We start from the raw sequence: 17,616 nt of genomic DNA on the forward strand, positions 1-17,616 counted from the left end.
TACCTGTAGACCTGATTTGAGAGGGAAAGATTCTGATTTTTGGAAATGACAGAAAAAGAATTTTAATTTGGGAAAAATCATTAAGCGTCCATAAAACTTTAAATACACTCACACATAGGCAACACAAATTGCTTACTCCGCTGATCTTTCAAAATGTATTTTAATCTCATTCCAAAAAGAAATAAAATTTCTAGATACAAATACATCTCATTCAAGTCAATTTTTAACATACATTCTGCAACTTAAAATATTATAAGGATTCAATATTTTCATCTTTTATAATCTCAATATATTATATATTTAATATATAATATATATACAATACATACAGGTAGTCAGCAGGTTTACAAAGTAATTCCTTTAAAGTCTGATCAGTATTGATAAATATTTTTAGCCTATTAAAAGGAATTATTTAGGATCACAGAATAAAATAAAATATAGCAGGTCCAAACCTAATGGCAAGATTACAAATGTTCATATGGCCAATCATTTTAAAAGAACTCTCAAGTTGGGTGGAATATGTTTTAAAACAATACTCTTGCTATTCTCAAGCAGCAGTAGTTATATATTTTAACCATATTCATCTCCATTAAATTTAAAATAACTATGCAGCTTTCTTTACTGTAATATACAGTAGCTATCTCTTCCTTTCTGTTGGATTTTATTGTTTCAAGAGTAACTAATATATTACCAACAGAAGAGACTTTAGCCCCTTTCCCTCCCCTAAAACATGGCTCAGTTTGAAGATTGTTCTATAGGCAGCCACTATGACTATCAACAGTACCATAAAACCATTAAAAGCAATCAATAACTAGAGTCATGTGAGATGTTTCAAAGACTGCTGGATGCTGGAGGTTTCTGTAAACCAGGGTAATCAGAAATATTACCCTTGTAGATAGCCCTCTCATACCAGTAAATACAAAGAGTTAAAATTCCAATGCCACAGTGTAACAGTTAACAATCTATTTTGTAATTTTAAATATTACTACATTAATTCACCCTGAGAATACAGAGGAAACATTTAATACAGGACATTCTGATATGTTTTTTTTTTTTTCCCGTTGTATTTGCTTTCTTCTGGTTTTCATCAGCCCTTTAAGGGCTCAAATATTTTAATTTAAAGTGTGATTTGGATATGCTTTTTTGTTAACTGAGATTCATGCCACAGTCAGATACTGGTGATAGAAAAGCCCAAAAAGGCTTGTAGAAAAGAGGCAAGCAGCAATCCACCAGGTCAGAAAAGACAGAAGTCCTCGAAAAAGAAGAGGAGTAAAAATATTTTTTAAGCTGCTCAGTGCCACTGTTATTTGTGTAACAGTTACCTTCATTTTCCCTTCAGCTGATGGTAATTCAGAGTAAACAGAATTGGACAGTAGATTATTATCCACTGGTAAGGTAGAGATAGATTCTGGATAAATACCCCAGGAATGATTACCTAGAAAATCAAAGACACAAATACAATTTGAAGAGTAACTAATTACAAAGCTTTTTATTAAAAAAATCTTTACTATATTTGAAATTAACAATACGTTTAGTGGCACAGTACATCATTTTATGTTGAAAATAAAGTAAAAAAAAATCCTTCTAGATCCCTAAAAAATTAACCTGACTAGAGACTATCTGGCCTCATCAGTAAAGGTACACATTAAAGCAAAAAGTCTGATATACTTTCAATTAACTGCACTAAAAATTGGTAAAATAACAAAACAATTTCCTCATTGTATAAGAAATGAATCAGCTAACTCTACTGCAGTGACAAGGACAGATTCAATAACTTCTGAGAAATCTTTTCTACTTCTAGAATATCAAAATAAATTCCTTTCTCAGAAACTATGATTTCAATGTGAAAACCTATTAATAGCTTCCAAAAATTTATTTCATCATATACTTTCCTACAGTGGATAGGATATGAGCCACTTAATTTACAATTGAACTACCTATCCCTTTACATTCCGTAGATTCTTACAGGGCACCTATACCTATCATCAAGTCTATGACACCTACTAGGTCCATGAAGCCAAATAGTTTTAGTTCTTTCCAGTTTCTTAAACCCTAACAGTGGCTGATTGCCTGATCTAAGAAAGGGGAAATGATCAATGCAATAACAGATACTTCTTGAATAACACCACATGGGGACTTGATAGCTTAGTGAAGAGACTTGTAGAATTTTGTATTAAGAAATCTTCACCCTTTCGATGTAAGTTATCTAAACTAGAACTTACCATAGCATTCTGTAATTTATGTAAGTTTATAATTGCCTTGTAATAATTCAAATGTTAGGCAATAACAAAACCTTAAATCATCCTCTTATAACACGAAAGTAACAGATCAACAGTGCTTACTAAAGTTACTGGGTAAATCTGAGACTTAACCTTTAGTAAACAATTCTTGAAGACAAAGCATAAAGTTATAAAACCATGGGCCTGAGTTTTCAAAATGAAGATGATAAATCACCTTCCACAGCTAAAACTTTCCCATGGTTCTTTTTACAACTTTTAAAAAGAGGAACAATTTTAAGAATTGCATTTCTTTGTTGGTGACAAAAAGCCTTATTAATTATAGGTAGAAAGTAAAAGATGCTTCCTAGTTGCCAGGGCATGCCTACCTAGTGTTTTCAAAAGCAGAGTTGTGTGAAGCAGCATTACCAGAGGCGCCATATACTGCAGTGCAATGACACAAAGATAATAAAAGACTCGAGCCACCTGCAACCAACAACATTCTTAAGTGTCTAATACAACTGATATGTTAGGAGTGAATTAAACTTTCATATAATTGTCATACCAAAATGCTTAAGAGATAATCCTTTCACAAGAAGGAAGCTAAATGTCAATAAGTTGTGCTGCATGATAAATGTCCCCAAAATGACTTTGGAAAGGCTCAATTTGAAGTCAAGTTTTTAGAACACGAGAATATTAAAATAGATTCCTTAAAAATAATTCTTAAATGATGTATATATATTGGAGAAAATAACGACTAAGATTCAAATGGTATACATTTACTTACATTTCAAAGATAAAACACAATGTAAGGGCATCTACCTAAAATATCCAACTAAATAACAATAGTAGGCAGAGGCACATATGAGCTTAAATCCCTCATAAATAAAAACATTAGGTCCCCATTCTACATGAACATATTTGAAGTCAAACTATGGAAAATATAAAAATATATAAAAGGTAAAACAGAAAAAAGTTGTTTAAATCTTAATAAATGCCCCTAACTATGGAGGTGAATCAAAAACTGAAGCTGGTGGGTGTGGTGACTCCCGCCTGTAATCCCAATACTTTGGGAGGTGATGCAGGAGGATTACTTGAGCCCAGGAGTTCAAGACAAGCCTGGGCTACACAGAGAGACTCTGTCTCTACAAAAAATAAAATAACAATAATAAAGCAAGGTAGCTAAAAACCACCTCTCTTAAAAAAAGATACAGTCAGGTTATTGGTCCACTATAGTGGCAGATGGATTCCTTGTCCTTTTCTTCTCTGGAAGCCTCAAATAAATTAAATACTTACATTTCATGTTCAAGTACATTGAGTAATATTAAAATGAATAAATTTAGCCACTAAAGGTAGTATTTCCTAATCTTCAAGTCTTAAAGTCTGGACAATATGTTATAATGTCTTTAAAATCAATTAGAAGGGTCCCATTTAGCAATATTAGGCATAAAACAGCTTTGCACCACCCACTGTATGACACCAAGCACTTAAGGCGGGAAGAGGAATTAAGACCCCTTCCTTCACTTGGCACCAAAATCAGATCAAGGTCTCTTTGATATGTGTCAGCTTAAGATTGTTCTGTTTATTTATAATAAGAATATGACGGGTTGAAATACTATCTATTAAAGGAAACCAAATTTTTTTTTTTTTTACAGTGCGGTTTTTGCTATTTTTCATTTTGACTAGGGTATAAAACTTACCATTTTCTGTAGCTCAACCGTGCTTATTCGCCCTGCTTCTTTCTTCATCTGATCCACACATTTTTGGGCTAAATTTAAATAAGCTTGCAGGTGACTACGCATCATGGCCAACCGCAAAGCACACAGCAGGATTATTAACCAGAGTCGCAGAGTATCGAATGTGGCTTCTGTCATTCTACAGATCAAAAAGTTGATAGGGTGCTCTCAAAGACAACAATAAGCTAGCATGCTCGTTATATGTTAATGCTCACCATATAAGAAGTCTACACTTAGCAACAGTTAGACACATAAAAGAATCTGACTCTGCCATAGACTTATCTGTATAATACTTTCACTTGAATAACAGAACTAGATAAATGTATCATGAAAGCGTAAGAAGTTAACAGGTATCTAGAAGAAAAAAGTAGAGCAATACATGAGATCCTTTTCTCTATATACCCTCCTCCACGGATAAAAACTGGCTGTGACATGAAAAGAGAAGTTGGGGAAAGAAAGAAAACTGTAGGGACTGCCTGGGGGACTAATCAAGTCAATCACCCAGCATCACTGGGTACAGCTTTGCCTGATCATGTACCTACGTGGATGGGATCTTTCACTCTGCTGAGCTTTTACTTGGGACCACTGGAAAATAAAAAATTCTGATATATTATGAAGAAATCAGATGCCTGAGATTCCTCTAAAACAATTCATTTAACTTGCTACACATTGAAGCTGGCTCAGTTCTGAGCAATTCCTCAAGGTTAAGGTTAGGATTCCAGGTGAAAATACGTAACGTAAGGACACCATTTCAGAAACCAGACCACTGATGAAGGCTGCTTAAAGAATTTTTAGAAAGAAGAGATAACTTCTGATTGTCCTTTTGGCGTTTAATGTTTTTAAAAGACCATGGGTTTCTGCTCTGATGAAGAACTACATTGCAAGTAATTTGAATGTAGTGACTAGACCACCCTTGGCATCTAGTCTTATATCTAGTACCTATCAGGCACTTAAAATGACTGTTGTAATGCACAGACTCATTTGCCAGATAAAACCTGGAACTCAGAAAGGTCTCCCTGAAATTCTTAAGAACATGAGGGTAGAATGGATGCATAGAAAGAACAAATGAGAAAAGATTTTTAAAAAAACCCTCATAACTAAAACTACAATATAGGAAAATTTGAAGTGTAAAATTTTGCTCGAACTGTTTATGAAATGGAGATAAGAAATGGGGATGGGACAAAGGCTTTACTATATATACTCTCTCATTTCTTTTTATTAAGTCATGAGGGGACATGGACATAAAATTTCAATGGAAAAGCAATGTTGGCTAAGAAAGATAAAGGCCTAACATTTTATCAACATGTTTCCACTACAATGAACAATGAGATTAAGGAGCCATCATGTGAGAGTAACAGTACATAAGACACAAGTCTACCCACAGCCTTGACCCTTTCCTGGGGACCTATAAACAATACTGTGCTCCCTCCAGTTGTGCAACAAGGACAACTAACTGGGAGCAGCCTGAAGACAGCTATTTAACAGCCTTTGAGGATAACAGGTAATGCGAATGAAAGGAACACAGTAAGGTAGTGAACTAGAAAATTATTTGTTCAGTTTATGAGTTGAGGATTTAGGATAATAGTCATTAAATAGTACTTTCTAATTAGATTATTCAATATCATCATAAATATCTGATAAGTTGATCTGATAGAGTATCTCAAGAAGGAGCATGAGGAGGGGCTTAAAGTATATAGGTAAAGAACAGGCAGAAGAAATCACCCTAAATTCCTGATGCCATTCTGAGCTTTCCTGTATATGCTGTGTTCTTCTTAGGAGGTTTTGAGCACACATGGACTCTGTTTACCATATTTTATTTTTTTCAATGCTTTATCAGAACACATGATGGACTCAAATACATTTCTGGGTTGAAACTACATTATACCATATTTTTTGCTTCTGATTACAAAGATCTTTCCACAAATCAATTTGTCTGTGACAGAAGAAGAACCTGTCACTTCATTTTTTCCTTCATCCTACCCTCTTTGATGGGCAGCCATTTTTTCACAATCTATCACATGCATTTTAGATTTTTAACAAAAATTAAAAACTGCCTCTAATAACTTAACCATGAATTCAAATTAAAGAAGAATAAAAGAGAGCAGAGGTAAAACTATAATTTTGCTTGGAATGTTTATGAAACAGGTCAGAAATAGGGGTGGGGCAAAGAGGGAAAAAGCTATAGAAAGAGAACCTCAGGTCTTTATATACAAACAACATTTTTCCTATAATTTAATATACACAAATGGAAAAGTTCCTTATTCCCATTTCTATTAAATAAAGTATTCATTACTAATAAATCCACATGAAGTTTAATCAGACTGGAAGTGGGAAATGAATGTTGGCATAACTACCAAGTGTTTCATGTACACGCGATCTGGCTGAATAACCTTAGTCAAATTATTTAACCTCTGAGCCTGTTATTTCATGTATAAAATAGGATGACAACAGCAACAAATGGTCAATTACCATAAGAAGATACAATATGTAAAGTATCAATATCTCACATAATAACTGGTATATAAATGTTTTATAAATGCTAGTTTCCTTATTTTCTCAATTTAACTAAGGCAAATATAAAATCAGGGAACAGTTACAGGAGTATGAAATCCAGTTTCCATGACCAAATTTCAAGGAAGGACTGGGAATGCTTTCAGTATCAAAGATATGAATTAGTAGTTTCTCTGAGATTTTTCTAGAACCTTAGATCCTTAGAATTACTTTTCAATACTTAGGGAATCTGTCAAGTGAAATTACCATTAAGGTAATTAGTGTGTGTCAGCAGCGGGGAGGCATTACTTTTTCAGTGGCTATTTCCCGGGTTCAACAGGATTGACTCTAAAAAGAAAAATTATCATGGTCATCACTGATTTTATATATACTCGAAGACAAACTGGTACCAGGATAAAAGAAGTACACAGTATAAAAGGTACACTGCATATATATATATATATATATATTCCATTATATATACTCCAAGACAAACTGGTACCAGGATAAAAGAAGTACACAGTATAAAAGGTACACTGCAGAGTCAATGACTAGTCAAGTATTTCTATATTAATTCTGATGAGGCAAAGCAGTGAAAAGAACATTTATTAAGCACTTAATTCCAGCTGGTTGCATTACATGTGTTCTTTCATTTATTCCAGTGATAACCTTGTTAGGTAGATACTATTATCTTCATCTTCCAGATAGGGAAACAGAGGCTCAGTGAAGTTAAATAATCTGCCTCAAGTGAAGATTTTAGTGAGGACGAGAGCTGGAGTTTGAACCAGTTCTGTCTGAAACCTTCTGTTACTCTAACAGTTCTACAAGGCTAACATATCAAGTCTAGTTATTAATGCCTATTAATAAACTATTTCTGTTTCCTCACCATCTTCTTCTGCTAAAATACAGTTGCCTAACTGTAGAAATATAAACTAGTATCAGATAATAATGTTAAGGTATTAGTATTAGATAATTGTTAGGTATGATGATGTTATTGTTATATAGGAAAATATCCTTTTTTTTTTAGAGGTGCAAACTAAAGAAAGTAATAAGGGATAAAACTGTTATGTCTCTAATTTACTTCAAAAATGCTTCATCAAAAAACAAAACAAAAAATGGATGAAGCAAATATGGAAAATGTTAACAACTGTCAAATACAGGTGTTGAGTATATGAGTTTCCGTTTATACTACTTTTTTTCCTCCATAATTTTCAAAATTAAAACAAAAGAACTCCAGAAGGTATCTAAACAATAGCCACAATGACAACAGAAAAATGATGACGACTGGATGTAAAGAGGAGGAAAAAAACAGTGTATAAGGTAATATTAATGCAAGGTAATAATCATTAACATTAACTAATAAAGATCACAAAAGTGTTAAATGATGGTCTGTAGTTTCAATTTTCTAACACATCTTTTAGCATTCCTCTTAATGTCTGAAAAATACAGTGTCCTGATTTTATCACTGAAAACCAAATACAGTAAATAACATTTAGTAAAGCAGTTTTGGTGATAAAAATCAGCCCTCAAATGCCCATACTTACAAAGGGATACTTTCTTTACCCAGTGGTGGGTTCATAATGTAGTCTTTGGTGATTGGTTTTACCCAGAGCAGAACCATAAATAAAGGTGCCAAGAAGTTGATATGAAGTAAAGTTCTGAAAGTATGTAAGAAATAAATACAAAAATTCAGAAACAGCATGTGCTAATAAATTACAGAAGCTGGGGTCTTATTAAAATGGAGGTAGGAACTTATTTGCAGTACTACTACTTACGATACTACTGTCACCATCATTTTATATTTATCATTATGATTTAACACTGATTTGAGCCTGTGAGAAATTACATCATTATCTTAATTTTTCAAATGAGAACATTTAGATACAGAAAAGTTAAATGACTTGCTCTTGGCAATAACAGTTGAGGTAAATATAGGACTAAAATTCAGATTTGTTCACTTCTATTCTAGTATTCTTTAATAATCCCATACTTTATTCCTGATTTAATAAGCAGGTATTTAATGATTCTAACTTTATATAGTCAATGAATCTAATGGATTTTCAGACAGAAGAGTTGTCTGATACTTTCTGGTGCAACTGAAACAAAGTGTCTCCTCATTATCTACAAGTAAATGATAGTGATTAGCCAGGTCCATATTACTAGAAGGCATATGGCAGATGGAACCTACTGCAACAACCTGCAACTGAGGAATCTTTTAATGAGTAATGATCATTTATAATTTTTAACTTCCATTGTTAACAATCGTGATTCCACATTTTAATTTCTTTTTGAATGAGTACGAACACACTTGAAATAATTTCCCTATCATATATATATCATATATTTATCATATATATGATATAATACCTATATATGATATATATGATATATTATATATGATATATCATATATTTGATATATATGATATATCATATATTTGATATATATGATATATCATATATATCAGGTATATATGATATATGTGATATATATATCAAAAAAATTTGCATTACTCCTGACAAGGCAATATACCTAATACAGCAAAGGTTTCAGGTCTGCGCTATAACTTCATTGTTAATTGTCCAACTTTGTATCCTACAGAGACAGATGGCTGATAAAAATTTTTCTTATTTTAGAAAAAAGGCAAATTGTTCACACATTTTATTACCATAAACTGCTTTCATTATCAATCACACTTAAGAGCTAAACTGGAGGGTTCAAAATACACACAAACACCACATTCTAAAGTATCACTACACAGGCAGACAGTGATCTGTGTGAGTGAACAGGGCTGGGTCAGGAAGCCACAAACACCTGACAGGGAAAGGCAGAACTCCCGCTCTAACCTCTGATATAAAAACACGTCCTAGTGCCTAGCCATGGAGGTGAAGAAAATGCTGCTCTTTGTGCCAGTCATGTTACTCTCACAACAGAACTAGCTTGCCCACACCCTTGTATCAAGGCAGAGTGCTACAACACAATGAGGGGCTGCAATAAACTGAAAATAAAATAAAACCCCAAATCCCCCAAGGGAAAAAATCTTAAAATGAAGCCACATTTTACTAAAAAGGACACTAAAATGTGCACTCCACCCCCAACCACCACTAAATGCTTTAAATGTTTTTATAAAGTGATTCTTTCATCCCACAGCCTGGGTAAACCATCGGATGTGGGGAAGAAAGAAGCAGTATTAGGTATGCAGTGTTGCTAGGGAACACTCTAGTATCAAGGAGCAGCCCACAGCGGTTTCAGTAGCTTGTGAAGGGCTCCCCTCCACCCACCCTTTTCAGCTTATTTAAATCATAACACTGGGGTTAGTGGACTGAAGTGTGTGTGCAGAGAGGAGGGGGAGAACCAGGTTTTGTCTTAAAAGAAGCCATTAGGGAGACGGGTGGTGGGAGAAAGACGGGATGCAGCCAAAAGCACAGAGTAAAAGGAGGAAAAAAAAAAAAAGAGGGATGAAGGAGCTTGCAGTGGGAGGTGATAGTAAGTAAATACACGTACAAAGCTTATGTAGAAAAATGGAAGTGAGGTAAAAAAAAAAAAGACAGTCAAAATTAAATTAAAGGGAAATGACACAGGTAAAAGAGACAAGAATGTGAAAAGACTAAAGAACCACCATAATTAAAAATAGGTTTTAAAGAATAGAAATGTTAGGAAATAAGAACTTAATGGTTATAAATACACATATCAAAATGAAATATTCTCAAGTTGGGCTTCTACTGCAAAACAAAACGATGAGACAGGAACTTTGATCTGAATATGAGTTGATGTAGATATAAGCCTATCTTTCTGCCAAGATGTCTACATCAACAAAAAAAAATCTGTGACAACCACAAAGAATATAGTAAATGGGCTTTGAATTACATATAAAGATGAAATATGACTTGTCCAAACTAACAGATAATTTCAGAACTAAAATAGAATTTGGTAGTTAGAAGTAATGTACAACATATAACATTGTAGAGTATTAACAATCCCCAAATAATGTATTATTTTAATAAGAGTCTAATAAGCAGGTCAGTAACTTAAGGAAAACAAACATCTCTTACATACAACTTTAAGTTTTAAAATGTTTTTAAATAAAATTTTACATTAAAAAGTTAATTTAAATAGATTTACATAAAAATTTAAAACAATATTTTAAAGTAAAATGATCTTATTTTTTAAGGGAAATTTTTATGGATCCTCAGTTTAGTTGTAGAGATTGCAATATAAGCCCCTGAATTAGAAAGAACATAAATTTTGAGATTTTCATTTTAACAGATAAGACAAATTTAGTAATCAATGGTGTATCTTTTTAAATACAAGACTTAAAATTTAGAAGCAAATAAAAGAAACTTGCTTATAGTTGAAAGAGGAAGTAGTGTGACATCAAATGGTTATTAATTTTCAATACAATAATTTATGATTACATTACAATATACCTTCATTAAGATGGAAAACATATATTTATCTGCATGTGCTTATGTACATTTTCCGCTTACTGTGTAATTTTTTCTGTTGCCAAATTCAGGGCATCCAGATGCATTTGAGCCAGCCGTAATCCAGGAAATGTCAAAAAAGCCCCAATGAGTGAACAGAAAATAGCCAGGAAAAATTTGAAAGTAAGTTTTGAAACAGGACTCCTGAAAATAAAATTTTTTAAAAAGCTGATAAATTTTTATAATTAGCTTTTGAAGAATTTCTTTTCTTCTAATCAATTATCTTACAAATAACAATAACAGTAAAACAAAGCAAATTTCTACAAAAAGATTGCTATTATTCAAGTACCTATAATGGATTCTGGTGAACTGTAAACTAAATGAGGCATCTCTTTAGTCACAGTCACAACAACTTAACCTACACATTCAACAGGGAATTGACATATAACTTGGATATAAATTTAATCTCTTGAGGGAGAGGAATTTAAGAAATGCAATATTTACATAAGAATTCTATAAAAGATACTAACTTTATATAGTCGTAAAAATTATGAGTAAGGATGTTTCTAGAAGTGACAGTCCAACTTAAAACTCTTTACTAATTTAAAACAGCTATTTATAGTAAATACTGCTTTATTAAAAATAGAAAATGTTAAATTTAAATAATGCTTAATTTTTCAAAAACTTACTGAGATTCTAAACCTTGCTTTTCAAGAAACTGCATCGCACTGTCTGAAAAATTTGTAAACCCTATAGGGAAAAAAAAAAAAACAACAACAGATTACTCTTATCACAGATGTGAAATACAGAATCTTTCTGCGGAAATAAAATGCTAGAAAACAGAGCATCTTAAATTTTAAAGTGACTAGCTTAGCTCTTTCATGTGTTAATTAGTATGCCATAATGCAATAAAATTTGGTTATTAGCAGGAACAGTCTTTGAAAACATCCCTTTGATATTTGTACATTCCATGAGTGTGCATAAAATTTGCATTAATTCTTCAACTATATGAGTAAACTTTAGCATTACAGAAACTTATTTAACTGTAAGGAAAAAAATGAGACAGTATTTTTGGAAAAAAACATTAATTAAAAACTTAGCTAAAACAAAAGCAAAAAATGATCTTAATAATAAAGGTTAATTATTTTGAACATTACAGAGTATACACTTTAAATTTAATTTTAAATATTTATCAGATATAAAACTTAAATACTGAAGTCAAAAATATTAACACTAGATAAAGCAAAATTGATTTTTAAAGTTGTATGAAACTATTACCTGTTTCAAGTCCAAATTCCAGATAATTTTCTGTTACAATCAACACTGCCATTGCTTTGACAAAGAAAAAAAATCCAAAGGTGACACAAACAGATCTTTCACCACCATCTTCTACTTTAAAATAGTGTGTAGTTAATGAAAACAGAACTTTGCTGCAGAAGGAAAAGTTCAGGAAAAACCACAATAACTTTATGGGAGCTATACACAATGATCTTTATAGGACTTGATTGCAATAAAATTTGACTACAATATTTATTTCTAAGTGGAGTTTATAACATTTTTAAATTAAGGAAAAGAGCACCCACATACTAAGTTGTAGCTAGGGAATGTATTTCTAGTTTATCTCACTCAAATTTCACTAGAAGGTTATTTCAAGATTTTTATGCAATATGTTCTCAGTGACATGAAAAGCCAGGATAGAGGTTATTCTAGAGAACTGTCTTTATTAGGTATGTCTGTTAAACCAGTTTACATTTATAATTAAACACATAACACAGGAATCATCCGTAATAATTCAACAAGTTAAAATTTGAGAATTTTACTAGTAGCTATTGTTGATCTGTGTTATGAAAACTATGTGTCTGGGATCACCACTTCACATTAGTAATAAGAAAAAATCTTTAGAGAAAACAAGTTCCAACTGAGTATTCAAAAACAGCCAAAGTTTCAACATGCTCACCTATTAAAATAGGCTGAAGAGATTATCTTATCTGAACCACCCCAACACACACAAATTGATTTAATCAAGGTTAAATCAGTGCATGGCCCAAAGCTAGAACTCAGATCTCCATTATACACCAAATTGTTCTCCTCGAAATCGCAAAACAAACTAAGGTGCTTGGCAAACAAACCTAGAAAAGCAACCTTTACATAAAGTTTATGTCCAGCATGGAAAATAACAGCTATCATTTAGTACTTGCCATGTGCCAGGCATTACCAATTAACTTTTAATTCTCACATTAACCACATTATTATTGCTACTTTACAGACATTTTAAAAAACTTAAACAAACAAACAAAAAACAACTGTGGGCCGGGCACAGTGGCTCATGCCTGTAATCCCAGCACTTTGGGAGGTCTAAGCGGGCGGATCACCTGAAGTCAGGAGTATGAGACCAGCCTGGCCGACACGGCGAAACCCCGTCTCTACTACAAATATAAAAATTAGCTGGGCATGGGGGCAGGTGCCTGCAGTCCCAGATACTAGGGAGGCTGAGGCAGGAGAATGGCGTGAACACGGGAGGCGGAGCTTGCAGTAAGCCAGAGCTTGCAGTGAGCCGAGATTGTGCCACTGCACTCCAGCCTAGGCGACAGAGTGAGACTCCGTCTCCAAAAAAAAATTAGCCAGGCATGGTGGCACACGCCTGCAATCCCAGGTACTCGGGAGGCTGAGGCAGGAGAATCGCTTGAACCTGGGAGGCAGAGGTTGCAGTGAGCCAAGATAGCACTATTGCACTCCAGCCTGGGCAACAAGAGTGAAACTCCGTCTCAGGAAAACAAAAAACAAAAAACAAACAACAACAGCAACAAAAAACAACAACTGTGGCAGAGAGGTAAAAGTAAAAATATCAAAATCACAGCCAGATTAGAGAAAGTTGAGATTTAAAACTAGACAGTCTGGATCTAGAATCTGTGCACTTAACAATTGATTATATTGCCTCTAAAACACTGTACATAGCACCTAAGTCAATGTGGTACTTTTAGCAGTAACACATAAAATCTTTTCAAAACAGAACTGCCCTGACAGAAGAATTAAAACATTCTCATAATCAGAAGAATCCTTTCATATATATCTCACACACATAGTCTGAAGGTAATTTTATACAATATATTTAATAATTTTGTGCATGAAAAAAATTTTGACTGCATTTTAACTGCAATCTCTCACATGAGGCCCAGTGTAAAGTTTTCTACTTCTGGTGTCATGTCAGTACTGGAAAAGGTTCAGATTTTGGAGCATTTCGGATTTTGGATTGTAATGCTCAACCTGTATCAAACAATACAGGTCCATCCATCTCTTTCTTGGCATTATAAGGAAGAGCTTACATATTAGAAGAGGACAAAGAAAGATGAATATAGTCAAACTGCAAAACTACAACTGAACTGCTTTTAAGATACAGCTATGATCTCTCACAGCCTAAATGCCTTAAACTCAGGTTTGAAAAACACTGCTTTATTTTTACTGAAAATGTTTACTAGAATCTGTGAGGAGACAATTTCCAACTTCTTTTCTTACACTGAAAAACAAAATCGTATCTTTGGCCAAAAGTGGTACCAAATCATCAGAATAAAATTTCCCAAAAATTACACCTACCACCACACTTTGTTATCCTAGAACAATGAAATTACAAAATATGTCAACACTAAAGGAAAACAAAATTACATGCAATCTGATCCAGACATGAAGCATGATCTTGCACTTATCACTAATACTTTACAGTCCCACACCACAAATGCCTAAAATGGTATAATCACTGCATCCTCACTTCATATTGCATACTGGATAAGTCTTAAAAACCTAATTATTTATTGAGTTCCATATTAGAACACCATCTCCCAATAACCCATATGTAATACTATGATCTGGCCACACTCACATGTTCAAGCTTTCATTCAATAGTCCCCAAATCTCCACCTCGATCAGAATAGTGTACTTGCCATCTCCTGAGTGTCATCACTACACTGTCTTGGATCATAATCTATCATCTGAACTGCCCTCTTCCCTCCTCCTACCTAATCCAAGACTCAACAAAAGCTCCACATCTTTCATGATACTTAACATTACCTTCCCAGCTGAGGCCATTATTTTCCTCTTTTGAAGTTATTGTATCACTTACTAATATAATTCACTTGCCATGTAATCATATACTACCTTAAACTATAATGTGACAAAGTTGTAAAGAAAGCATTCTCTAGACCTAGAGTGTCTGGCTTAATCCTGGTTCTACTCTTATTAAACTATGTGATCTTCCACTTGAAAATTAATTTCTCTGTGTCTTAGCTTCTTTATTTGTAAAATGCCGCCAGTCCACAACCTCACAGGGCTATTTTGAAAATCAAAGATTAAGTCTTCCTAGTTCTCAGCAACAACTTAATGTTTTCTAGACAACTGAATTAAATATTTAACATGTAATACCAAAAATACGGGAATGTATACAAAAACATATGGATCAATACAATACAAACAGATAATGATACCATTCCCGATTGTGTTTAAATCTTTAAAACTCTATGATAATTTAATTTAAGAGGTACAAGATTAAGAAGTATACAGGCAGTGATGTGCTGTGCACTGACTTCTATGTAGGTGGCAACTAGACTCACAACTCTCCACTCTGATTGCCTTTCTATGCAGCCAGGCCACTCTGACTCCAGCAGAAGACTAAGATTTTTGCCTCTGAAGAAACTGAACCTGAGGCACAGAAGAGTTTAGATTTAGTCAACTGCATCAAAAACAGGATGATTAGGTGAAAGTCTACACACTCAGAGGTAGTACTCACCTTGGAAACGTGTAGCAGGTTTGTACACTCCAGGCAGGAGATTAAGAGATTCTCCTCTAGAGAAACGGAAGGGCCTCAAGGAAAAGACCAATAAACAATGACACTATGGGCTACCTAAAATAAAGCTGGTTTTAGTATTACCAAGCTATTCTTTAGTGAAACTAACCAAGCCCTAATTACATATAGAGCTTCCAATCAGCTTTTAGAGGCCATCTCTTAAAAATGAAAGGAATCCTCAGACATTAAAAAAGGAATCAGAAAACATTTTCTATAAAAGGCCAGATAGTAAATACTTCAGGCTTTGTGGTCCATATGCAGTCTCTGTAGCATATTCTTCTGCCTACTTTGTTCTCCTAATCCTTTAACAATGTTAAAAAGCCATCTTTAGCTCAAGAGCTGTAAAAAAACAGGCTGCAACCCAGATACTGCAAGCCATAGTTAGGCAACTATTATTAGATGTATCTAATACATCTAATAAGATGTATTAGAGCATCACATCTTATAAAAAAAACCGAGCTAAAATCGACAACAGAAAAAAAGTAACTTCAAGAAAAAAAGAGATGACAGACGCAGCAGAATGAAGTTTAGGTATATAACTATATATACAGAAACAGATACACACATATTTTTATTTAGAGATATTTATAAGCATAGGATATGTATATTTCATAAAGCCAGACAAAGATGAATGCATCTTTGAAATAAGAGCAGGATGCTATGAAAAAGGAATGGTTAGACATCAATGAGAAACAGGACAGGAAAAATAAGAAAACAAAAAAGTCAAAAGTTCCATCAAGCAGAACAAAAAGACAAAATGAAAAGTAAGGCCAGGCTTGGTGGCTCACACCTGTAATCCCAGCACTTTGGGAGGCTGAGACGGGCAGATCACCTGAGGTCAGGAGTTTGAGACCAGCCTGGCCAACATGGCAAAATCCCATCTCTACTGAAAATACAAAAATTAGCCACGGGTGGTGGTGGGCGCCTGTAATCCCAGCTAACTCGGGAGGCTGAGGAAGGAGAATTGCTTGAATCCAGGAGATGGAGGTTGCAGAGAGCCAAGATCGCACCACTGCATGCCAGCCTGGTAACAGAGCAAAACTCCATCCAAAAAAAAAAAAAAAGACAAAAACTGATGAGAGGTTAATCCAGAACATACAATATCTGACTAACAAAAGTGAGAAGAGAAAGAAAATGGGATTGGAGGGACAGAGGGAAGAAATTCGCAAAGACATAATCAAAGAAATTTTCTAAACTTGATGTTTCCAAATTAGAGTGCCTACCAAAAGCCTACCACAAGGAAGTAAAAAAGATCCTCATGAGGTACGTGAGCATGAACTTTCAGAAACAAGACAAATCAAGAGACAACTATAAAAGTTTCCTCAGAAGAAAAATAAAGCAAAACTAGGTATATGCAAAAGATTAAATATCACCATGATAAGTAATTCTTAATAGCAATTTTCAAGGTTGAGGACAATGGAGCAATGCTTTCAAAATTATGAAGAAAAATATGGATAACCTAGAATTCTATAACCAACCAAATGCCAACAGAATGAGTACAAAATTAAAACACTTTCAAAACTGCAAAGTCTGAAAATAGTTACCCACCCCACATTCATGCTTTAGCAGAAAGCACCACCAAAACATTTCAACAAATCAAGCAAGAAAGACACTAAATTCCAGTAGGAAAGAAAAGTCAAGGACAAGTAGGACAATTTCCTCAGGAGGAAGAATTTTAAATATTTTTACCTTCAAGCTGAAGATAAGCTTCCAAATGATGAACAGGTTCAAGTTTTAGGTCTAAAATGGCAAATTTCTCTCAGATTTAGAATAACAACTTAATTAAATCACATACACCTATAAAAGTACTAGTATGGGCTGGGTCCAGTGGCTCACACCTGTAATCCTAGCACCTTGTGAGGTCGAGGTGAGCAAATTGCCTGAGCTCAGGAATTCATGACCAGCCTGGGCAACAT

The 17,616-nt window shown here is 33.9% G+C and overlaps 1 protein-coding gene across 10 annotated transcripts in view; it reads right to left on the reverse strand.

Moving 5' to 3' along the window:
* TMEM161B (transmembrane protein 161B) overlaps nucleotides 1-17,616 on the reverse strand; it is an 84,897-nt gene that overhangs the window by 10,897 nt on the left and 56,384 nt on the right. For 7 of the 10 annotated variants that reach the window (XM_003261584.3, XM_030816513.1, XM_030816522.1 and 4 more), the window contains 7 exons: nucleotides 12,145-12,296; nucleotides 11,556-11,616; nucleotides 10,930-11,070; nucleotides 7,987-8,100; nucleotides 3,917-4,091; nucleotides 2,606-2,702; nucleotides 142-1,435 (listed from right to left, as the gene is read on the reverse strand). In XM_003261584.3, the coding sequence (XP_003261632.2) occupies nucleotides 1,158-1,435; nucleotides 2,606-2,702; nucleotides 3,917-4,091; nucleotides 7,987-8,100; nucleotides 10,930-11,070; nucleotides 11,556-11,616; nucleotides 12,145-12,296 (1,018 nt within the window). In that variant the 3' untranslated portion in view covers nucleotides 142-1,157. Of the gene's footprint in view, nucleotides 1-141; nucleotides 1,436-2,605; nucleotides 2,703-3,916; nucleotides 4,092-7,986; nucleotides 8,101-10,929; nucleotides 11,071-11,555; nucleotides 11,617-12,144; nucleotides 12,297-17,616 lie in introns of those variants that run through there. The other 3 variants (XM_030816563.1, XM_030816556.1, XM_030816572.1) reach the window with 2 other exon arrangements.

Source organism: Nomascus leucogenys, chromosome 2 (assembly GCF_006542625.1).
Source record: "Nomascus leucogenys isolate Asia chromosome 2, Asia_NLE_v1, whole genome shotgun sequence".
Lineage (NCBI taxonomy): Eukaryota > Metazoa > Chordata > Mammalia > Primates > Hylobatidae > Nomascus > Nomascus leucogenys.